Source organism: Centrocercus urophasianus, unplaced genomic scaffold (assembly GCF_019232065.1).
Source record: "Centrocercus urophasianus isolate 14NV4802_14NV808 unplaced genomic scaffold, USGS_Curo_1.0 seq_73, whole genome shotgun sequence".
In the NCBI taxonomy this organism is placed as follows: Eukaryota; Metazoa; Chordata; class Aves; order Galliformes; family Phasianidae; genus Centrocercus; species Centrocercus urophasianus.
Window position 1 is genome coordinate 287,695 of NW_024885344.1, and position 24,376 is coordinate 312,070.

The following is a 24,376-nucleotide window of genomic DNA, read 5'->3' on the forward strand; positions in this document are numbered from 1 at the left end:
GGCCAGCGGTTTGCTGACACAATTTCACTTTTGTCAGTTTTAAAACAAGCAGTAAATCAATTGAAAGGCTAATTTGGTTGGGCTGGACTTTCAAGCTTTTGATGGATTCTTCAAGAATGAACGTGGGTGCTTATTTATGCTTTTGGGGGAGAAAAGAAACTTATCTTTTTGCTAGTTTTAAAGGTTCCGAAGCTTGCAAGACAGTAAGAACATTCTTCTTTGTCACCCCAGAAATGGCAATGTCTTCTTTCCTCCCCTTTTCCTCTCTTCAGAAGAAAAAAAAATGGCTTGCATTATATAACAAACATTCTAGGGTTCACTCCATACAAAAACCCCACATGCAGACATAAATAAATAAATACACTGCTACTCAAAAGACAACACTGGCTCCCCTCTCACCAAATCCTTTGGATATGGCAGTGTTCTGCTCTACCACAGGGTTAGAACAAGGGCTAGGAAGCAACTACCCATTCAGTATGATCTGCAAACTTGAGATAGCACCCTGCTAAAATGAATTTAAAAAAAACTGACAAATTTTAATCCAGCCCAACTGGATTCTGCTTCAGCCACAGGGACTCCACCATGCCTGTCTTGTTTTCAGAAGCAAGACACGCAGATGGCCAGCCAGCCCATAGACCATCAGCAATGCAGCGTTTCAAGATTATATATAGAGAGAAAAAATGCACACACACAAATATGTGCACACGCACTCACACAGAAACAAGCACACGTGGGCAGTTACATGTGCCAGAACACACTGGTACTTATCAACCAGCCAATCACAAAGTGATGGTTTTTTTGTTGTTGTTGTTTTTTTTCTTTTTTTTTTTTTTTAATTTTTTTTTTTGTCTGTTTTTGTTTTTAAAGTGAGGCTCCGTCAAGTCTTCCCCTCCCCCCACCCCTTTTTTCTTTTGAATCCCACCCCTACCCCAACCCAACATGGTAGACCTAAGGACGGAAACACACCCAGTGCAAACAAAGTTAAAAAGCTATTTTTTCAGTATATATGTTTCTTAGCAACAACTTCCGTATAACATGAAAAAGTGAAAAACTAGAAACTAATTTTTTTAATTTTTTGTGTTTAAATTTAAATGGTATGTGTACTTGCTTCACATTGTCTTTCTAAGTTGGCGTTCATGATTCAAGTATTTCAAGAGTGATATGTTCTCTTTTTGGATTCATATTCCAAACGAAAAAACTGAAGTTATATAAGGGAGGCAACTATGTGCTCAGACAGTCTGTCAATGACCCACCTTTTTTTCTCTCTCCGTTTTCTTTTTTCCTTTTATAAATGTATTTATTGCAAGTTGAAAAAAAACGAAAAGGTCAAGTTAGTGCTGCTGCTGTTCCAAAAAAGGTCACGAGGTCAGAGTTGAAAGTTCTAAGTTCAGATTGAATCCGACCCTCCTCCCAGAAGGTCTCCAGGTAGTAAGGGAGCAGGGCTGCCCATTCTGTGTGGATCCTCTACGCTCGGGACCCCCCACAAGCTTGAAGAATAGTTTGGGGGCCCCCACAACGAAGCGCCAGTGAGATCACCCCCACTGCTGCCGCCGCCACCACTGCTCCACTGCCCAAGCCCTGTTGACCCACCAAAGAGATTCAAAGCAGGTCCAACTGGATCTGTCTGGTTCTGTCCCGTCTCCAGGGATTGCCAGCCTGCCGCGGGTGCACTTGGGGTTGCTGCAGGTGTAGGGGGCTGAGCTTGTGTCAAAAAGCGACTAACCTCCTCATCTGTGGCAAACTCAGCCAGGATGGTAGTGTTTCCCAACACACACCTGGAAGACGTAAGGAAGAAAAAAATAATTAGTCAAAGCTGGAACTGAAGGGAAGGGATTCAGAAGGTATGGAAGCAATGCTAGTTGGTGACAAAACCAAAGCAGAAATCAGCTGGCCAGAATGGAATGAGCACAGTAAATGTCAGCCATTCTCAACAGTGAAACTGACTCAAAACACAAGAACTTCCATTTTATAAAGGGCAAAAATCAAATACTCTATTGTTAACCTGCAACAAAAGCTTTCTGTATTTAAGCTAAAGCCTTGAGTATAAATGCAAAGACAACAAAAGTACATATATGGTGTAGATAAAATGATACATGCATGTATGCTTCCATTCAAACAGAGCAAGAGAAGTTTAAAAAGCCCAGGAAGTTACTTTTGTCTCCAGACCTCTCACATTTTCAAAACATACTAGAGCCACCGTGAATTCAAAAAAGTTTAAGAACTGGAAAGTAAAGAACGGTAGCTTTTCAAAGGAGCTATTTCAGGTATATCTCAAAATAACAGCAGATTCCTGCACATTTGGGTGACACATGTAAGAATGATCTAAATTTATTCATGATCTTTCATAAGATAGCCCAAACTGTACAGCAATCTGCATGTTGGTCACAATTCCACCCTGCTATGTGCACCTCCGTGGTTCTGCATTTACCAGTCTGTGGCAGTACTTAAAACAAGATAAATGGAAGGCACCCTTGTTTCTCATATTCTCCTACCAGTGAATGAAAGATGCCCTTCAAAAATGCCCGAAACGAGCTTCTAAAGCACAGTACTGGAGACACATTTTGTGTTCATGACTAGTCTAGCAGCAAACGAAGGACACTGGGATTTGCTTACATGTGCAGTGCAGTTTGGGCCTTGGCCGCCTCCTGTTTGGTGTTGTATCGGATGAGAGCGGTGCCCTGGGTCAGGTTCAGATGGAATGTCAGCAGTGGGCCATGCTGCATGCAGATCGTCCTCAAGGTTGAGCCATCGATCTGCAGAAGAACAGCCAAAATAGAAGAGACGTTGGCAACTACTTCACTACATAATTTTCTGTCTTAATAGCTGCAGTCACTAGAAGATAATCTGCTCTCACAGAGCAAAACAGGTGGAAGCAATAGAAAGAAAGCAGAGGTAACAGGATTTAATTTTTAAATAGCATCTTAGTATGCCTCAAGTTCTCGCAATTACAGTGATTACACTTCATGCAACAAGCTGGCTTATCTTTTCAGCTCATTTGTAGCTTGACTCATTTTCCCCTCCTTGCTTTCTCATTCCATCACTATCCTTACATCTGCAGGTTTTCCAGTGATTGTAGACAGGCTGTACTTCTCAGCATCTTCAGCCATTAGGACTGTGCCAGAAGAACTAGAATTTGTTAGTTTCCAGCACTGCGATGCCAGCTGCATTTAGATCAACCAGTATGTAAACAGTCTTTACAGAACTGGAATTCTCACCTCTACAATAAGGGGTCTTTTAATTTTTATTTTATTTTTTGTCTTTGTGGTTTATGAAACAGTAAGTCATAGAAACAGTTTGCTGAACCCACCAACGTTCATTCCTCCTGACTGATGTTTTCACAGCAGTTGTTGCCTACATTCCTTCTTGCAGCATAACAGCTTCTTACCTCCAGGAATTGCTGTTCTCCAAAGTGTTCTGTACAGACAGATTCTATTCCCTGTATGCCACAAGACCATGCACACACAAACGGGATCCGTATGTGCAAATACTTAAAGGAAGTGTGACTTCCTTCTTTCTCCTTTTTTCCCCTATTATACAATACAATTTCAAATGAAGGAAAAGAAAGTTTTATGTGGGTACAGATACGGGCCCAGTTAAAAAAAGAAACTGGAGATACTGCCTCTGAAGTCATGCTAATCTTTTACTTCCTCCTCTTCAATGTATCTGATCCATAACAAAAAGAGGATTTGCTAGAGAAGGTACAACTATAATCTGCTTTTCTATTGATTTGAATACCTTCAAAATATATTTCTACTCCATTAAATGATTCCTAAAGCAATATTAATCTAACTCGCATAAGGGCAGGGACTTAGAATTGTGCCTCTTCACAATTTCCATTCCTACCATTTCATTCGCATAAAGGAAAACAATCCTTTCTATGAAAGAAGTTGTAGCTTGCTATTTGGGATGATCCAAAAGAGACCTCAGTCTTTCATACTGATGCCTTCTTAAGCTCTACCAGAATTACCCTGCAGAACAGGGAACTAGGGTCTAAACCTTAGGGTACAGCTGATAATCACACAGGTTTTTCCTAAGCATTCAATACAAACTAAATGAGATCGACAAAACCACGATCCCCATAGAATTCATTTTGAAAGGAAGAGTGCTGAGAACACTTTTGTAGGAATAACCTATTTAGACTGTTTTTGGCAGGAGAGCTGGAAACACTGTGGTTTCAGAATGGAAACACCAAAGTGAAAGCTAGCAGTTATACCGGCGTTCTTATATCCCAAAGAAACAGACTCTGCTGTCAACCATTCTACATTATGGTCATGCAACTTTTCTTCACTTCTAGGAAAAACAAACCTTTCTGTTCCATTACTTTCTTTGAATGCTAGGTAAGAAAAAGCTAAGTTAGTCATCCAGAAAACACTGAACATCTTGAAGTTAAATGAAAAGATGACTACAGAAAAACCAATTAGACTACAGCCCTGGTTAGTAGAAAAGCATCTCATGCACGCTGACAAATTGATTCTACTAGATTTTAATCACAAAGAGCCAAGTGAAGAGCCCACCAACAGCTATCTCAGCAAAGCAAACAAGCTCCCAGAGACAGTAACAGAAAATACCTGTGGAGTGAGATTGTGAAGAACCAGCCAGTAACTAGGACGAACTGAGCTACCACCATCACTCCAAGTAGATGCTGCAAACAGGAGAGAAAGGAATCAAGAAAAACCTTTGAAAAACCTTTTTCTTTACAGTCAGGTCTTTCGGTCTCAGACAAATTCAGCATTATTAGCCTAATAACATATGAGAGCTGAATATTTACTCCTGCAAAGAAAAAGCACATCTTTCTTCGCATTTCACATCAGGATCCACTTTTTACCTGTTTACTTTCTAGCAGTCTCCCCCCATCAACTTTCTTTAAGTTCTGAAAGGCCCTATGCAACAGAAATTCCTCTGTTGCAACTCTTAGCCCTCTCCACTAATCTCCTGCAGCAGGACCTAGGATTTTCCCCAGCCCCCCTTTCCCCCCCATCCCAATCACTGACAGTTCATTTCCATTTCAAGAACTTAAGGAACTTTTTTCCTTTTACCAGGCAACTGCAACTTTCTCTCCTCCAAACCATTAGTGCTGTAAAACGCACACTCCTCAGGTCTGATCAATGGCGTTATCAGATGATTCTTCTCACCAGAGGCAAGCCTTGAGTCCTGTGCCCCCCAGCCCCTGACCGATCGGGGTGCTGTGCTGTTCCATGGAGATGATGGTTTGGGGTTGGTCAGGCCAGGAGGCGGGCGAGGCAGCCCTGTAGTGTTCCTTGAGGAAATATGGTTTTTCCACATCTTGTTGGAGAGATGAGTGGGATTGTGTCCTATGGGATCTGGGGACCATGTTGATTTGTAATCACTGAATTTTGCTGGAAGATTGAATAAACAATATGTATTAGAGAAACCTAATAAGATTCAACTAGCTTTCAACTACAGCATTACTGCAAATTCTTTGCAATTTCAATCACAGACAAGCACATAGCACAAAACAAAAAATAATCTGCCATAGCAAAAAACCCCATGACATGTAGTTAATCTTGGCTTATTTTACACACGCTGACCCTTGCCCCCCCCAGAAGAAAAATATTATTGTCTGCGTTAATATAACTTACCACAATATATTTAATCATTAACAACAGAAACATGAAACACCCACATTACACTACTACATTTCACTTGAGAAATCTGAGGATTTCCTGCACATTTGGGTGCTACTGATTTTAATACATAAAACTGAACTTTCTCAAGGCCCCAGACTTGTAGAGAACCAAAATGACCATTTACTGCTCTTGTCTACTAAGCTAATGCTACCTGCTAAAGATGTCATTCAATAAGATTACTGCTTTCTCACACAACAGAAATGTCATTACAGAGTGTGCACAATGACAACGCACAACGAAGGATGTTTAGCTATACGTCAACTGGACTTTAAAACCATCTTGACAGCATGCACTGAATTTATACTTGAAAACATTGCCAAGTACCTATTAGGAGAAGAATAATAGTGGGCATCCCTCACTCATTTAAAACAAAAAACAAACAAACAAAGAAAACAAGTTAAAAGCTCCCCAAAACATCACTGAATTATGGATATTTAAAAGCTCATCCCTACTGATTGTCCTTAGTAGAGTGTAACCTCTCCTATACCTCTGGACATCAAGCGATATTTATCACTCAGTAAGAAGAAATAAATCTAAGTTGAAATTGCTTGAGTAATTTTCTTTTTCCTTGCTCTGTAAACAGAATCAGCAAACAGACAGAATATCTTAGGGGAAAAGGCTCTTGAGCCATATATTATCTTAATTGGAATTCATTTATATGTTTGCAAATTCATGTATTAATCTTCTTTTACTAACAAAAGGTAGTAAATCGTTCATTTGAAATAAGAGATTAAAATCTATGCCTACATGTCACAAAATAATACATTTGGGACTGACAACATTAAAACTTAGAGCAATAAGTAAAGGCACACTTTGCTTCACATTTGGATCTATGTATTTCAATGACAGTAACTGTCAACAATACTGAGATTTCAAGCACTAACCTATAACGGTACATAAAAGTCCTTAAAAACCAAGTTTGTTTTATAGATTTGTGAATTCTAAATCCTTAATTCAGATGACCTATTTTCCAGCTGTAGAACACCGGTGTGCAGTTCAACAAGATGTGGAAAAAAGGGGATTTATGGCAGGCACTGGGTGCACTGTCTTCAATTTAGCTATGACTTCAGTTTTTTTTTTTTTTTTTTTTTTTTTTTTTTTTCAACCTTTCTCTCTTCTTCTTATGTGCTAGACAGAAGCAAGCAGATATGAGAAAGCTGATACATGTCATTCCTCCACTCAGGCTAAGAAGGAGAAATTTTTTCTGTAATTGGAATCCTGCATATATGTATACTGCTTCAAACCAACGTGATGCCACAAACTGGAAGCAGGAATACCCTTTCTTGAGAGGTAAGCAGCATTTTCAGTGTTTTGCAAAGGTGGCGAGTTATCATATGAACACTGCTTTTATCCCAGAAGCCTGAAAAACAGTGTGGGACAGATGCAGCTCTCAGCTAAGTTCACCACTTCTGCTATCCACACACAATTCTTCAGTGTTGAATAGCTGCCAAAGACAATAACGTCTCAAAAGAAAACTCCAGCATTTATAAGCAGCTCAAAATATGAATTATTTGTCTGAAACAACTATTTCCAGCTTCCTACTCAGAAGCGTGTGCTGAGGCCTTTCTTCACAAGACAGCTTTGGAGACTCTACTTACTGATGCAGACACTACTGTCTGCAGGCCAGCACTGAAAGATCCTTGCCTAAGCTTTTCAGTCCTTTGACTAAAAATTGGTTTCTCAGGGGAAATATGAGCACTACAGAAAGCAAGAAAAAAGTGTTCCCTTCACAGAACTTCAACACTCCAAATTTAAGATGAATAAAATCACCTGCTTTATTACTCTCTATATTCCTTACCTCATGCACACATTACAATGGCTCCCCTAAGTTTTTACATATAAATGGATCACATTTGTATTGGTTTTTTTTTCCTCCTATATCTACTGCCTAGTGCTATCTTGTTTTTTAACTTGCATAATTATGAATGTTTTAGTGGGAGAAGGGTAGGTGAAGGGATTTGAGTCTAGTTTCTAAAGCAACTACAACAGGTTATTTTATAATCACAAGGAAAATGATCTGATCAGCCTCTCACATCATTACTTCCAAATTTCATAAGGAGACATTGAAAAGGGTATTTCAAGGTGGAACATGGAATAGGAATTAGTGAATAATTGGAAAATGTTCTGTCCAGATAAATTTTGTAGCCTGCATACCTGAAGTGCTATGAACGTTGGTGAAGGAATTGTCAGAGGCACTGTAGGGCCAGGCACCAGGTGAAGGCAGCGAGGTGTTGAGGGAAGAATTAGACCCTATCAAAGGCAGAAAGAGAAAGAATGTGAAGAGTAGGCCAGTTGCAGAGTTAAATCTCAAGAAAGCCATGATTCATAACAATGTCAGCCTTGTACATGATACACAACTGTGGTACACAAGCACACAGGCTTCCTTCTTAGTCAAATGCAGACTTATCCTGTTACGACAGGAATATCAGACTATTCTCAAATATCAGACATAAACAATCAGATGCTGTTCACGTTTTACCTGTGGTGTTGTCCCGCAGAAGTTGGTGGTCAGTATCTACAATGGGAGATGTGGCTGTCCCCCCCAGCACACTTCCAGGGGTCACGTAGGGGTCAGATTCAGGGTCAATGTTTTGTATACCTTTCCATGGCACTCCTGGTTGGAACTCTGGGACAGGAGGAAAGAAGGAGTTAGATGCAGACAATGGAATGTCTTTACTAGAGGTAACTGTGGAGGATATTTTAGGAGGACAATCTTCCACACTGTTCCTAAAAAAAAAATAAAAATTCAGATTTCTCTTACTTAAAATTTAGTGTGTATTTCCTCCCACAGAGCTATTTCTAGTGTGTGAATACAAGCCAATACTGCAAAAGTGCTGCAAGTGCATACAGAGCTCCTTTGACATTTTGTTCAGCTAAATTCAGATGAGGCTTCAGTAGTTTTAACCTTCCTTAATACATTATATATCTGCTCAGATGCTTTCTGTGCTTACAGTGTGAGCTTGTAAATGCAACCTTAGATGCTTTGCACTGTAGGTACACACACAGTTTATGCACCACCCAGTGGTACTGAAGTAATGCTAATGCGAGGTACCTTTCGATAAAAATGTGTATAAAATATGTGCATAAGTTAACATTCTTCATACTTTGTACTGAAGACTGAACAAATATGCTTTAGCCTCTCAATTATACCTCCATGAATGTCAGATCTTTAAGACATTATGCAGAGTTATAGAGAGAATGTGAACAAAAAAATTCCATCAACTTTAAGAAAGATTAGTAACTTGGTTTCTGCTTTGAAGTAGACAGATGTTCAATTAATAAAGTTCTGTGGGCAATTCTGGAAGCCATGGTAAGAAATGAATAATGCCAAATACAAAAACAGAAGCTTCACGAGTACCATGTAACAATTTGGAGACGTGTGAAGGAAGTGCCAGGTAACAGATTAATCAGTTGCAGATACAAATGCAGAATATGGAATGATACCTTCATTCCTAACCTGAAGTTTTGAAATAACTGATAACAGAGGATCTGGGTGAAATGCAACAATATATACGGGAACCTGCCATGGAAAGTCTCATTTCAGTTAATGCTAAAACAATGCAGCGTAGTCAAGACTACAACTTTGACAGACAAACAGAGAAGAAGATGTGATAGTGATGGTTCGAACAGCTGCTGTAACAGTATTAGGGCAGTATTAGATTATGATATTGCACTGTCAGGAGAATCTCAAGAGAAGACATAAGAAGTATCCTGATGGGTCAGAATTGTGACCCATCCATCCCAGTATTCTGCCTCTGTTGGTAGCAGTTAGGGACAAGAACATAAACCTGGCCACTATCAGCAAGCTACAGACATCACACTGTCTTAGCATTTCTATTAAGGATGCCAAAATGCCTACTCTCAGCTCACACTTGCTTGTGAACCCATTTTCCATTTTTTCAACCAGCTAGAAATATCTATCTGTAGAAGCTCCAAAAGCAACACTACCCATGTTTACTACTCATGATGGAAAAAAAAAAGAAAAAACCAACTACGTTCTCACCTATGTAAAATACACATTCTCTCAGTCCCAGCACCTCTACCACAGCCGCAGCACTGCAAGGGTTGCAGAATTACAATTCTGATTTTACCTTACCCATTGTCTTCAAGATTTTATAAACATCAGTCTCCCAATTTCTTCTAACTCTACTACATAATCTACGCTAGCAGGTATCAAAATTCTTAACAGTATGAACAATCAATCAGCACCATACCAAGAAAGAAATATGTTCAGCTTCTGCCAAAACACAGCAGTCCCCTGAAGGGAAGGATCACCTTATGCTTAAAGACCACTGAATGCAGATTCTCAGGTCTAGTCAAAAAGATTTTCTCTGTTCCAAGACAAAGAATCTATAAACAAAGGTTAGGATACAAAATGCCCCTCTACTGTGCTCTTGTAAGGCCCCACCTGGAATACTGCGTCCAAGTGTGGAGCCCGCAGTACAAAAAAGACAGGGAGCTGTTGGAGAGGGTCCAGAGGAGAGCCAACAAGGATGATCAGGGGACTGGAGCACCTCCCCTATGAGGACAGGCTGAGGGAGCTGGGCTTGTTCAGCCTGGAGAAAAGAAGGCTGCGGGGTGACCTCATGGCAGCCTTTCAGTACCTAAAGGCAGCCTACAGAGGGGAGGGAAATCAACAGTATTTTGTACAGTATTACAAGTATACACAGTATTTTGTGATAGGCTGCTATAAGAGTTTTCTGTGAACTTCAGCATACTGACAAATTTCCAAACTATCCTTCAGGAATGACAGTTATCTCATGGGCATCCATGAACAGTCCCCATAGCAAATCTCTCATATTTCTATATTGTAAAGAAAACATGAAGTACATTTCTCTGGATTGTATCTGAAACCATCTCCTGAACAGTTCAAGTATAGGATTATTAGAAAAACATCATCAAAACAAATATGCCTGGAGCACACAACTGTACAATTCCTCTATGAGGAAATTATAAAATAGCGTTATCTTGGTATGCAAGCTTGTGTGATGTAATCTAAAGATGTTACTCTGATCAGCGCAGCAAAACTTGCTCTCACCTCCACCTGAGAGACCAGTTTCATCGGGCATGATTTCATTCATCTTAGTGCTGAACAAATACTGCTGTTCTGAACGGCAGAATTTCTGCAGTAGATGGCAGTCAGTAAGAAAATATGAAAGCTGAGATCAGGGTAAAAGCTGAATGATCACTGCGTATTCACTCAAAGGAAACTCACATGCATTTCAAGAGGTTCCCTCCTGTAAACTCGTTTTTATTAACAACTTGTTTCTCAACACTGTGCAGAAAATTTCCATACCAGGATCTGACAGTGAGCCTCATCTGCAAGCCTAGACAGAAAAAGGACTCACGAGGTTACAATAACCTCGGATCTTTATCCTTAATCAGGGCTGTTGATAAGGTAGATCATGATTATAGGTACTTTTTTCTTCTCAAGGAGGCCAAAAAAGCTAACAAAGCCATGAAACAGCTTAAATGGATGATGGTTATGGGACATTAACATTTGTCCCAGTAGTCTATGGACCTCATGAGAGTGGTAACAACAGAGTGACTAGTACCTAAAAGCCACATGACAAAGCCCTCAATATCTCCTATCTGAAGTCTACAATCACAGTCAAGAGCTACTAATTTACACAGGAGATGAGGGATGGTACTCATGATCCCAGTGACAGTTTATGTTCAGGATTCATGAACACCAGCTATCCTCTCTCAGTGTGAGACAGTAAATAATAGCAAAAAGTTTACATATCACTGACAGCAGGACTGCAAGCATCACTAAGGAAGCTCAAAGTCACAGAACAGGGACAAAGAACAGCTATTCAGTGCCTTGCTTCTGTAACAGAATTCTGGTTCTAATAATCTTGTCAGAGCCAACAGTCGCTTCAGCAGAGTGGATACTCACATCCCTCTTCCAGTATCCCAAGCAGTGCTGTGTTTCTCAGGTGGTTTATACGGGAACATTCTCAACTTGTGGGTTTTTTTTAAGTAACCAATGAGCCTAGGAGACAGGTCCTGAAAAGAATTAAGCCTGGGGATTCCTGACATTATGAACGTTAATTCCAGTTCAAGAAACCCCCTATGAGCAGCCAGGCTGACAGCAATGTAATGTAAATACACTTCTACAGAAAGCAGTCAGTGGTCTGAAAAGTTGTACATGTGCAGACACTGTTGAGGTAGCTAATTCTTTAACTGCATCACCTCATCAAAAAACATTTTCTTACCAGTTAGACACTGAAAGTTTCTCACATTAAAAGCTCTACGTACTTTTTGTAATCTTCTAGCTGTTTTGTATCAGTAGCACAGATTTCTAGGCTTTTTAATGCAAGGCCTGTACTGCTGTTCACCACGAGATGTACCTGTACCTTTACTTCTTTGTGCTCGAGTGGGTACACAGCAAAGGATTAGCAGCAAGGAATGTTTACTTGGAATTTAAGACTTCTCCAGGCATAGAAAAAAAATCAGTGCATCCTGCTACTTGCTGAACAATACTGGTGATTGATCCATATAACAACAGGGGCACCACTTTGGGTTTAACAACTCTTTTATGTAGATAATTATGTGTTTAAATACATTCACACTTTTCTTAGATATTCTTGAGTTTTCTAGTGGGCAAAAAATTCTGCCAATGAAACTCTACAAGACTTAAAGAATACGCCAGTGCCTGTAAACCAATGAAACTTCTGCTCAATCCAAAAGATTGCTGAAAAGTACTGAAATACACTATCACCCTTCTATCCTTTACACAACATAAACAAACACAACAAAAAATGAATCACAGCAAATAGCACAGCATATACATTTTACACCAATACTGCTGGCAAAAGAAGCCTTGTGCTCCACTGCGGATCATATTTATAAATAACTTCTGAAAGGGAAAGTTTGTGTACTGTCGAATAAAAAAAGCCAGGAGAGGAAAATCCTTTTCCCATCACCACAAGAAAGCAGTTTTTGTACCTTCTGCGTTCTGATTCCATACTACTATTAGAATTCTTAAATCCTGTGTCAGTGTAATAAAACACAAGTAAGGAATGAATATAAAAGGAAGGAGCTGGCATTATGCATTTTATGGACAAAGGTTAGATGAAAATTTTCTTAAGTGTAAAGTCACGGAACTGCGAGGGTTCAACTCATGAAAACAAAATACTAATCAGGCAACTCATCAGTTAGCTCATATTTATCAGTTAATCCATATTTAGCTCAGACATCTTTTTAACTGGAAATTCAACATCTATGTTTTAATACGCAAGACATTTAAAAAAAATGTGATAAGCCAACCAAGTACTTTCCTTACAGTGGTTACTGAGGAAAGATCCCAGCACATTTACTATAAAATTGGGACATAATCCCTGCCCTCATGTAATACCTGGAGGCCAGCTGGCGTTGCTGGATTTGCTTCCGATCTTGCTCGTCGGCGGAGATTTGGCAGGTAACCAACTATCACCAGCAGGGCCTGCATGGCCACCCAGCGGGTCGCCCTGAATTATGTCAAACTGGTTGTAGGGCGATCCTCCGCGAGCCTTTCCAGGGGGCACTATTGCACCTGAAGCATTAAAAAGACATGTTTACACACTGGAAAGGTAGGAGTCTTTATGAGAATAGGAAATGCTAAAACCAGAAATAGTTAAGATGAACAGTAATGAGGTCAGATGTTAACTAGCTGGAAGCAGTTACACCTGAGCTATTTCACCTCTGGTGAGATGATACCGTAAGAGCACTCCCAATATAGCCAATCTCTCACCATTTTTGTGCATATTGGCATCTTGTGAAGCCACAGAGGGCAGCCCTTCCATCATAGTCCACTGTTTAAAGCGGGATTCTGTTCCAGCTTCTTTCCCTCCCACCATGCCATAATCCATGCTGCTTGAGCCAAAGCCTGTGAAACAAAACCAACAAGCCATTATCATTTGCTGCTTTTTTGTTTAAATGTTCTCAAACGTGGAGGCCCTGCAATATAAATAAGGTAGAATTCAAGCATTAACAAATGGAATGTTTGAAAAGTAACATTACCATAAGCCTGTTAAGTCAGCATGCCACTTAAGGTACACTGTGACATGCTGTTTGTAGTAAAAATTATGCAGTTTTATCAAGAGCTCACATTTCTTGTAACCTTTGCTCTAGTGATTACATACAAATTACTCATTCCATGGGAGCCCTTACCTGAACCGTATCCAGGTATTTGTCCTTTGCTCTGTAAATCTGAAAGACCCACATTCAAAGGATTGGGTACCATGCTGTCTATATGTGGCTTAGGCCCAACAGGGTGGGATGGTGAATGCTTCATGCCAGGCTGCCTCTGCTGCTGCTGCTGGAGGGCACTCACCATACGAGCAATCTGCAAAAATATACAAAAACAGGGATGGTACTGAAGAAACAACCTGAAAAAGATTCAAATGCCTGCGATCTCTGACACGTACAGTGTTAGTACACTTCATGCTTTCACATGACTGACAGAAACAGTGCCCCACCTGTTGCTCCTGCTGCTGTCGCACAGCTTGAGATAACTTCCTCTGGCTCTGTAACAGCTGCTGCTGCTGCTGCTGCTGAAGGAGGAGCTGACACGCCTGCAAGACAAGTGGGGGGTGGGAAGGGTGAAAATTCAAAGCACTTGAAGGAAAATCTAACTGCCAGGAGCTGACCACCAGCCAACGCTTAACTCAGAACTCAGGCAGAGGCAAATCACTCCTCATCCCTCACAATGAAATAAAATTAACAACAAAAGCTTAACAAAAATATTAATAAAAAAATATTTTCTAACTTTACATCATGCAAGAGCATCGGCAGTACTCCCTTTATTGCTGCCACTGAGACTACAAGTCTGAAGAAAATTTCATAAAAAAATCAGCCAACTGCTTTCAATATACAAAGACATGGCTGAGAATCATTACCAACCCATGACAACGTACCCAATAATAACAGGGCTGTTCAGATTATCTGCTGGCCTCTAAGAGGGCTGTATTTTCACAAACAAGGAGCAGGAAATACTTGTACAAAAAAATCACAGCATCAGTAGAACAAAACAGAATCAGAACCGATGTAAAAAGAAAACTCAGCAGACAATTTGCAAACAGTCTGTTTCACAAGATAATTAGCTACTTACCAATTGAAACTGGGGAATCTGTGGAAGCTGGCTCAGCATGGCAATCTGTTGCGGAGAAAGCTGGGGCCCCACATTGAAAAGACCTGGATTCAAGCCACTGTTGGGGAACTGTTTGAGCATGGAGGCCGAAACCTGCATGGAAACCAATTAGATATCCTCAAGAAATACACTGCTACAGGATAAGACAATGAAATGGAGGTATCTGTATAGAAGAATAGATAGGACACCAATTTTAAATGGTGTTTGGGGAAAGACATTACAGATTTCTTAACACATGACATTTAAACATGCACAGTCTATGGCTTGAGCAGAGTGAATCTCACTCAATTGACAATATACAATATTACATGTGCAGATGCAGACACACACACACACACACACACACACACACACAGAGGTTCTTCCCCCAACCAATTAGTTACTAGAGACTACAGTAGAGTAAAATCCTGATAGGTACACAGCTAACCAGTAATCACAGTACTGCATTATCACATTAAAAACGTACTGCTTGACAAGGAAAAAGAAAGGCATTCAGGCAGTCACTGTAGCAAAGAAACAGTGCCTCACAGAAAGAGTTAATTTCTGTGTATGCTGAATAAGGCTATAGTAAAAGACAGGAGTTGGTGGAGAAGAATCCCCCTACTTCTTCCTGCATATTTGAGCTACACAGGTACTCAAGATAATCTCCAAAAGTATTCAGAGTGCAAAGAACAGCTAAACTTGTGCGGTTTGAGAGCCTCAAGTCTTCAATAAGAGTTCTGCAATGTAACTGAAACACAAAGCTTGAGACAAACCTGCTTGAAAAAAATTAAGCAGTTTGTCACACTTCAGAGAACTTTTTATTCTTTCTCTTGAGTTTGACTTTTGAATATTTCCCAAAACCCTACGTAAGACACAGGATTTCTGAATTCACCCTGAGTTTTAAAATACTGGTAGAGAGCGCTTACAACCCACTGCCTTGAAATGACAGAAGGCTAATTCTTCTGCAGAATTTCATCTCTCAATGAATATAAAATTGACAGTTGAAAGTGGTTAAAACTTTTATCTACGTTTTCTGTTTCTTAACATCAAGACTATGACAATCTCAATGATGTGCATTGAAGGCTGTAGCTCCTTCCTTTGCTTTCTTTTTTCTTTTCTTTACAAGTAACCAGTTACTTTAAATTCCTTACCTGGGGAGAAAGAAATTGGGGAGGCACTTGCGCCCGGATATTGGGGGAAGGATTTAGTGGCTGCACTGGTGTGTGCATGCCCCTCGATTGTGCTGTGCTGTTTCCAAACAAACCATGATTGCCACCCTATAAAATTAAAGCAGTAGTGAGAAGAATTCTTCAGAATAATGGGTATCTATGCTACTAGCTATTTATAAATAATGAGGCAAGTACTGACTTCAACAGAGTATTGTTTGAACTACTGAAATGTCTGCCCTAAATCAGTAGCGCTGCACCTGCATGAAGACCGCCGTACTACATTTTCAAGATGCAGGCTCTTTCTCTTCTACATTGAAGAGTCATGTTCGTGTATTTCAAAGCACATGACTAAGTTTGTGTTTTGTATTTCGCATGTAACATGTTAGGAAACAGAAACCAAGTACAAAGAACAAGCTCAAAAAACATTCCACTAGCTTAAAAGTATGGGAAGACTGTCAATGAGAATTTTTGGCCACTGTTTCAGAAAAGTGAGGTATTTTATCACACTAGGCTGTCATCACTCAAGTCTGTTACTTTCGCTGAGGGCTTTCCACTAACAAATCAAAACTCAGCATTGTCATGAAAAATTTCCCTGTGATGTGAAATATTCAGCATTCTGGATTGAGAATTTTTTGTTTTCCTATTTTTCCCTCTTATTAAAGAATAAGGTGAAGAGTAGGCAAACTCTCAAATAAGAAAAAAAAACCTCTCCTAGTGATTTTTTTCCTTAAGTAGAAAGAACACTTGCTGTTTCTTTAGATTTTTTTAATGAGAACAGTTTCGTCTTTTTAAAGGAACTTCTGTAGCAGTAAATCCTACTGTACAGAAAGACCAAGAGAACTTGTGATTATGTTCCATTATTTCAGACTCCGAGCACTTTTTCTAACATCTTTCAACAAAAAGCCACAGGAGATGTTATGGACAGTCTCATTCATGTGCAGCTGTGCATGTTGTTTCTAAAAACAGAAGCCAACACACTTCTCTCCTGTACTCTGAAAGTCCTTACATGCCATGATCCTGTCCTTTCTTCTCCAAGACCTTCAGCAACTCTCCTTCTCCACTGTATACAAGAATATACAAGAATCCCTTGATTCATACCTGCTTCTGTCATACACTATGGCTTCTGAACAGTATTTTTTAAACCCTCAGCCATCGTTCTGTTCTCTCTCCATACCAACATCACTGTATCCAATGTAAGTTCATCTTTCTTCAAACTGAAGTCTTGGAGGTCTTCTCCAAAACCCTTCCTTCCCCCGTATGTCAGAATTTCATAAGTTTTGCCCCCCTTCAGCTGGAATGCTGTGCATTCTCCACTATCCTTTGTGCCAAAACACAAGTCTCTCATTCTAATTCTGTACTGTACACTGTGGATCGCCTCATCCACCTGCACTGTATCTTCTCAATACATCTCCTCTTTCAGAAGCAGCTCAGCATGCCGTACTGAGCGTGCAGCAGGAGGACAGACAAAAAAGAAAAAAAATCCCAAGAGACAGAGAAGCCTGTATTCTGGAAAAATCTCACTGGGATCAACTGCGCATCAAATTTTTTGAGAAGCTTGGAGTGCTGCTACACTTTCAGCTTTCTCTAAAGCTCAGTGGAGCTCCAGACACCGAATTTGAGAACATGTCTACAAATTCTGGATTTAATCTGATGTTCAACACTGCATCACATAGAAACAGAGAGACAACACACAGAAACACCATCATGTCAGGCACATGACTATATAAGCTAGTCCAGTTGTAATACTCAGTTCTATTCTTTATTTCCTAGCATTCCTGCAATGTTTTCTCCTTGTACAATGCAAAACACAGTATCAAGGAATTGTCCCAACTATAATCAACCACTCCATTTCTTCCCTGCCATTTCTCCACGCACAGAACAAAACCACTGCTACTTCAATCATTTTTAAACGCTGCTAAAATCAGTCCTTTCTATGCTCTGCAGGGAAGGGAGGAAGGAACAGGCACTATGCAAAAGGACTGCAACATTTTAAAAGAAAATTTCTACACATGAGGTTATTGGGCAATCTGGAAAAATTCAGTGTGGGAGGCTGGTGGGGCAAATCAACAGCCTCTAAATAGATTTTAAAACATCAACACACAGTTCTTCACTAACTAACTTCACGACTTCTGAAAAATAAATCTGTCTGCTGCTGCACTGTGATTCAGTAAGTAAGAGGCCAACAAAACCAGAAAGAACACATTTTGATGACAGGAACCAAAGTGGGTGGTTTGATATAACTGAAATTTGTTATTTGTTTATTTGGTAGGAAAACAAGTGCAAGCAACCAACTAACCAGGATTAAGCCCAGGTTGCAGCCATATTAACAACGCATCTTATAAGGTGGCCTGCTTACTTGTCTAGCAGCGTAGTTTTGGGGACTGAGCCCTGAGCCGATTGCTCCAAGGCCGACGTTGGATAGTGTGGAACCAGAGGGAGACAGCTTGTAGCTGGGAGAAGGGGAGAAGGGAGAGCAGGGAGCCTCATCCCCAAGGCACCCATCTTGATTGGAGAAAGGCAAAGTCAGCTGAAGCCAACAGCAGGAGTTGGTTAGTGAAGCAACAGAATGCAAGAGGAGAAAAAGAGGGACGGTAAGTGACTAGGAAGAAGCAAAGTTAATTTGTAATAGCAATTACATGGACAAAAGTTCAGACTCAAACGACCACTTAACAATCACAATTCTGGTCCAAGGAGATGATCAATAAATCCCTAGAAGTTTTCTTCCAAGAAAAACATTTTGAGATGTCTGTTGCACTAATGGCTGCTACCACTACGGAAACAAACACATCTTCAGTTAACTCCCAATATTAGCATATACCTATGAACATAAACTGTTTGGAAAGCGTAAGGTTTGCTAGTGGTATTTATTAAATGGGCCACCAGAGGGAGTTGACAAAACTGTTTTTGGCCTGTTATACCAAAATGGAGGAGTTTAAAAAAAAAAAAACAAAAAACTCAGACATTAACACACCTACAGAATTTTTACATATTTTTTCCCACTTTACATATTATAAAATATATTTTAAAAAACACAACAACAAACATTCTGAATCTATTGGACAATCTCCAATTCATAATGTGAAACAATTAGTATTTGGTAACAACAGTGAAAGCTTCTACTTAAAACGGGCAAGAATATGAAAGAAACACTAACGTAACATACAACAGATGTCACAGAGAAACAGATGTCATACAGAAGCTCACAGCACACAGACATACAGAAAAAAGGCTTGCAGAATTTAGAAGGGTTGTTTCCAATGCATCACAGATATCAAAGCAGAAAAAAACGTGGAAGACTGTGATTACTTATGTTTACTTAGATCTAAAACCAATCTTTTTACAGTAGATGACTGCAGTCAGTAACCAAAAGAATCACTGTGATGAAACCTGTAATGAATTTCATTACTACCAGTAATTTACCCTTCCAAGAAAAACAAAAGAATTCCTTCCTGATCATTTAAAAAAAAAAAAAAAAAAAAAAAAAAGTCTATTCTAAAATAAAAAGCATTTTTCTACCTAGATAATTTAGCTTGTTTGTACATACCTGACTCCTCTGTTTTATAAACACATCCATTCTACAAACATAACTCCCTCACACCTTTCATTGTTGAGTTCATCCATGGTGACCGGATCTTTAGCGCTTCCAGAGGAGTAGGATTAAAACTATTACCTCAAATACTGATTTTAATTTATCTAAAGATATTTCTCTCACCTTCTCAAAATAAGGCCCACTATCTGTGGTTCCCATGTCTTTGGAATTAGGCGGACGGAACCCAGATCGATCCTTTCTCATTATGTCATTAAAATCCCCGAGATTCATGGCTCGTTTATCTACCTCGAACTTCTTATCTGGGAGACCACCTGCAGAAAAGAACAAAGAAAGCGTAATTAGTGCCAATCATATCCAATGCCTTGCATAACATCAGGTTCACAGCCAAAGAAAAAGTCTGTAAGATCAGATTTGTCTTATTTACATCTTGTATAAATCAGATTTATCTTCTAATTCAGTACAGCAAACAGTTCTCACCAAAGGATGCTGAAAAAATAAAGGAGGAAGTTTTATTTTAAGACTGAACAAACCAATTCAGGGAAGTATGAATAATTTGGTCAAAATTCTCCTGCAGTAATGTGAACTCAAACCTTGAACAACAACAATCTACTGGTCTACCATAACTTCCCTGCACCAAGTAATCAATCTCTCTCAGCCTGTAGCAATTACACAACCTGAAAGAGACGCTTTTCAAACAACTTCAAGTCTCCTGACATTGTTTACTGAGTAATGCAGTGAAGCATGAGAAAGAGATTTTAATAACAGATGAGGAAACTACCACTCGCAGTGGACAAGACATCTTTCTTTACAAGTATATCATCAGCCAAGTTGTGACCAAAGGAAGTTGCTGCCTTACATGCAACGCGGTCAAAGAACAATTCTTTCTGTCATACTTGGCACTTGGATCAGATGAGCAGTGTTATGCTGAAGTAAATGGAAAACACATTAATTTCAAAATCTAAGCTAAGTGGTAGAACCAAGCTTTATTTGTATTTTCGGTTTTAAATAATTGTGTTTAGTAGAACAGATGGCCTTTACAAGAATAGTTCAAAAAGCCTGTCACCATATTTAGCCAAAACTTCTGACTTTTATTAAAGGAACTTGGTGATGGACACGTTACCCTACCACTGACAAACGCTGAAGTCTTTAATATACACAGCAGACAATTAATGAATGTAAAATCCTGGAAATACTTACCTTCTCAAAAAAGATTCTCAAAGGCAGTATCTCCTGTTAATGTCCTATTGCACACTGTTAATACTTATAGGTCTCCTACTGCCAAGGACCTATGAAATCAACCACTAATTACATGGGTTTTTGTTTTCAGTACAGCCTTGAGAGTTGATCCAGCTTCATCTTCTCAGATGACTTCAACATCATTTATCACAAGAACAGTGACCTATCACCTCTGCAATTAGCAAGAACACTTAGGCACAAGCAAATATCACCTACATAAAGAACTGTCGAACAGGTTAAATGTTTTATCATCTTTGTAAAAGAAGACACTTCAGCAGATTTTTTCTCCTCACTGCTAACAGCTCTAAGAGACACTGTGAGAACCAGAAGATGAAACAAGAGCTTGAAAGATCAATTTCCATGCCTGATGAAGAAAAGAAGGTATTAAGAATACCTTTCTCACCACATGCACTCAGCATAAAGGAAAAAAAAATCCATAAGTATATACATACAAGTATCAATATGGTAAAAAAAAAAAAAGTACAACCAGTGTGGCAAAAGTAATACTGAAAAAAAAAAAACACGTTTGCAATATGTTTTCTAATTGACCACAAAAACTAAAACATCAGAAAGACACTGGTTTTATATTTTTGCCATTAAGTCACAATATCCATGACTACTCAGCAGCCATATTGAATTGTTACACTCTGGTTACAGCTTTGTTACGTATCTACAGTTGTATACAGTATGAACTGCATTTGAACCAAGAGTAATGGAAATGAATTTCCCAGTTTTTACAGATGAGTTGAGAATTTCATGATCTACAGAGGTTGCTTCTAATATACTAAAGAAAGAAGACAAAAGTGGCTGTCAAACAGAATGAGAAGTCAAAATACTAAGTGGTCCTGACAAGCTACTTACTGTAGTATCAAACGTCACATCTCAGGACTTTTGTCAGTAGATAAAAGCTGCATCCTATTTCCTATTTCCAAAGTTCAACAAGCTGCCTATTGAAGAGATCTGATAACAAACAAACAGGCAAGTAAATCTGCCTCAGGCATTCCACTGATCCATTTCTTTTCTCTCTTGGACAGTACAGTACCTTGCAACCAAAGCAACATATTTTTCAAACAAGACTGAGACCCACATAGTAAGAATTACTATGGCAATTACTATGACAACTGGACCTATTTTAAGAGGCGTGATGATCAGAGCCAAGTTACTCTGTGCATACAAAAGCCTACGCTTCCTTTGATACACGTGGTCTCCAAGCGCAGACTTAATGGAGTTCAATGCATATTTATCCACGAACTGGGAAAATACTGAGCAGGAGCTATCTGGCTACTAAAGCTTGGCATGTTGTAAACATGACCAAAATCCAGTTGAAGAACAAGACTACTTGATAACAAAGTCCAGCCTCTGAGGTTTAGATGTAATTATAGGCTGAGCAAACAGCTTATACTGTTCACAAGCAACATAAGCAAAAAAGATCAGAACTTCCAAGCAGAGAATAAAGTAACACAAAAGCTGTAGAAAAGTCTCAGTTACATTCTTATTCTTTGAAATAGAATACAAACTATAACATACACATGTATCTAGGATCAGAGATGTTGCCATTAACGGACATGTTAAAGAACAGATGTGCAACACATCAAGATAATGCAACCTTTCTGCAGCATTCTCACAGAATATTCTGAGTGTCTAACGCTCTTCCTCACAAGGTCTGATAGCTTTAAGATCCTCGAGAGCAGAAAGTTTCCAGGATCCAAATTAATTTGGAGACAAGGAATAAAAAGAACTATAATCAGCGTAAGTCAGGCTACTTAGAGAAATGTGACACAAGCAGAGTCTGAATGCAGAGGCCAAAGAGGATAGAAAAAAAGGTCTGCTATTTTCCCCATAACTATAAATTACTATAAAAAGATAAGGAGTCCTTAATTGTTAACAGGAAGAAAGAATTTGTGGAAAAAGGAACTTTCCTTTCATCTTCTATACGGTGTGATGCAGCAGAAAAACATCTCTTTTAAGAAAGCAGTATTCTTTAAGCCAAGAGATACTGAAAATCTTCAGATTGCATTAAATTACTAAAACTGGAGCTGATACCAAACGTACGATTATTGCAAATTATTGCAAACTTCACTACTAATGAAGATTAAAGCATGATCCAAACGATCAATCTTTTTTGGTTGAGAAAAATCCCAATTCCATTACAAGATGCGATGCCTACAGCTGTGGCCGATGCTGTTGACAGCTCTGGTGCAAAGAGGGCCAGCATCAGACCAGATGCCTTCCCACTGCCACTGATCCACATATACAAAAATTAAACTACTTCATACATTTGACTTTAACTGGACGAGGTCTGTCTTTGCAAGCAAGGACGTAAGGCAACCTTCCTGCTTCTGTAGATTCTGTAGACTGAACACAGGAAGGAGACCTTCTTCCTGTTTCTAAGTACCTAAGACTGTGCTGTTTATGTTTTTATCTTTACTGAGTCTCCAAAGGACTCAATAAAAAAGAAAAAAAGAAACTCTAAAATTGGATCATTTCTTTTAATATATGCTCTAAGGATCTTGCAGGGAAACAGCTCAAACGGCACAAGAGTTCAGAAACGTGTGGTATTTCTACCACAATACAATGTCAGCGACTATTCAGAAACAATCTGAAAAAAAACAAAATGTAAAAGCAAACTTGATTTCGAGAACAAAAAAATTCTGACAGTTTACTTTGCAGACAGTCTGCCAAAGAAAAAAGTCGTGGCAAATTCCAAGGTGATTAAATAGGATTAGGTAATACAGTTAATCCAAGTGGTCAAATTCAACTTCTCATTTAGGTTCATGCTTTCCCCTTGCTCCACTCCACTTAAGCAGCGCAGGATTTGCGGTGAGGTTATCTATAGGGAAAAATCTGGTTCTACTGAGCAAATAATTCATAATAACCTGAGGCAAGCAACTGAAGAAATCACCACAGATAGTCTCAACTTGCAGCACCTCCAGGGACCTAAGCTAATTGGAACGTCCTACTGTCAAGAGCAACAGGAAAGAAAGACCCTCACTTTCTTGACATTGACCATGAACATGAACTGCATAAATCAATACAGTCTCTTAGGATGCCCCTTCCCCAGGTTACAGTTGTGTTCTATACTGGTATACATCCCAACTTTGCATTCTAGCACTGGCTGTGTAAGTATTCAAAGCTTGCAGCGAAGATATCAGATGGCATCTATCACCATGTCCCTCTCTCATGGGGAGTGCTAAAAAGTAAGGATCAAACCTTTCCAAAGGAAAGCATATCATCTACATGAAAATACTACATGTGGTCTCATATTTCAATTAAATTAAATCATACATACCTACAGACAAGTCCATCTTATTGCCCGGAATGTCCTCAGTTTGACTCTGGAAGAAAAAAGAAAGTCAGTTCTGACTTCTTTGAAATGCTGAGGGATTTTTCTGAAAGGAGCCCTTGATGGTTAAAGGTGTAATGAAGGAAAAACATGTTTGTGCCAACTGCAGTTCCATTCTAAACTATAATTTAGCACACAAAAACTCCTGATTTCAGTTTGGGCACACCTCATCCCAACCCCTCAGCTCTGTATGTGGCGAGTTTACAGAAATGAAACCAGACACACAACACAAGAAACAGACAGAGAAAGATGGACAGACAGCTGCTCTGTGAAATGAACCTCTGTCCTCATGTTCCAGTGGTCAAGGGAAGAAAC

At 39.4% G+C, this 24,376-nt stretch overlaps 1 protein-coding gene across 9 annotated transcripts in view; it reads right to left on the minus strand.

Annotated features, from left to right (window-relative positions):
* Window positions 1-990: 990 nt before the first annotated feature.
* The window catches only part of TNRC6B (trinucleotide repeat containing adaptor 6B), a 127,090-nt gene continuing 103,704 nt past the window's right edge, over window positions 991-24,376 (minus strand). For 6 of the 9 annotated variants that reach the window (XM_042837599.1, XM_042837603.1, XM_042837597.1 and 3 more), the window contains 14 exons: window positions 24,008-24,053; window positions 19,645-19,793; window positions 15,915-16,040; window positions 14,743-14,874; window positions 14,111-14,206; window positions 13,803-13,977; window positions 13,384-13,518; window positions 13,009-13,185; window positions 8,128-8,274; window positions 7,803-7,898; window positions 5,037-5,357; window positions 4,569-4,642; window positions 2,614-2,753; window positions 991-1,775 (listed from right to left, as the gene is read on the minus strand). In XM_042837599.1, the coding sequence (XP_042693533.1) occupies window positions 1,388-1,775; window positions 2,614-2,753; window positions 4,569-4,642; window positions 5,037-5,357; window positions 7,803-7,898; window positions 8,128-8,274; window positions 13,009-13,185; window positions 13,384-13,518; window positions 13,803-13,977; window positions 14,111-14,206; window positions 14,743-14,874; window positions 15,915-16,040; window positions 19,645-19,793; window positions 24,008-24,053 (2,202 nt within the window). In that variant the 3' untranslated portion in view covers window positions 991-1,387. The remainder of the gene's footprint in view (window positions 1,776-2,613; window positions 2,754-4,568; window positions 4,643-5,036; window positions 5,358-7,802; window positions 7,899-8,127; window positions 8,275-13,008; window positions 13,186-13,383; window positions 13,519-13,802; window positions 13,978-14,110; window positions 14,207-14,742; window positions 14,875-15,914; window positions 16,041-19,644; window positions 19,794-24,007; window positions 24,054-24,376) is intronic. The other 3 variants (XM_042837605.1, XM_042837600.1, XM_042837602.1) reach the window with 2 other exon arrangements.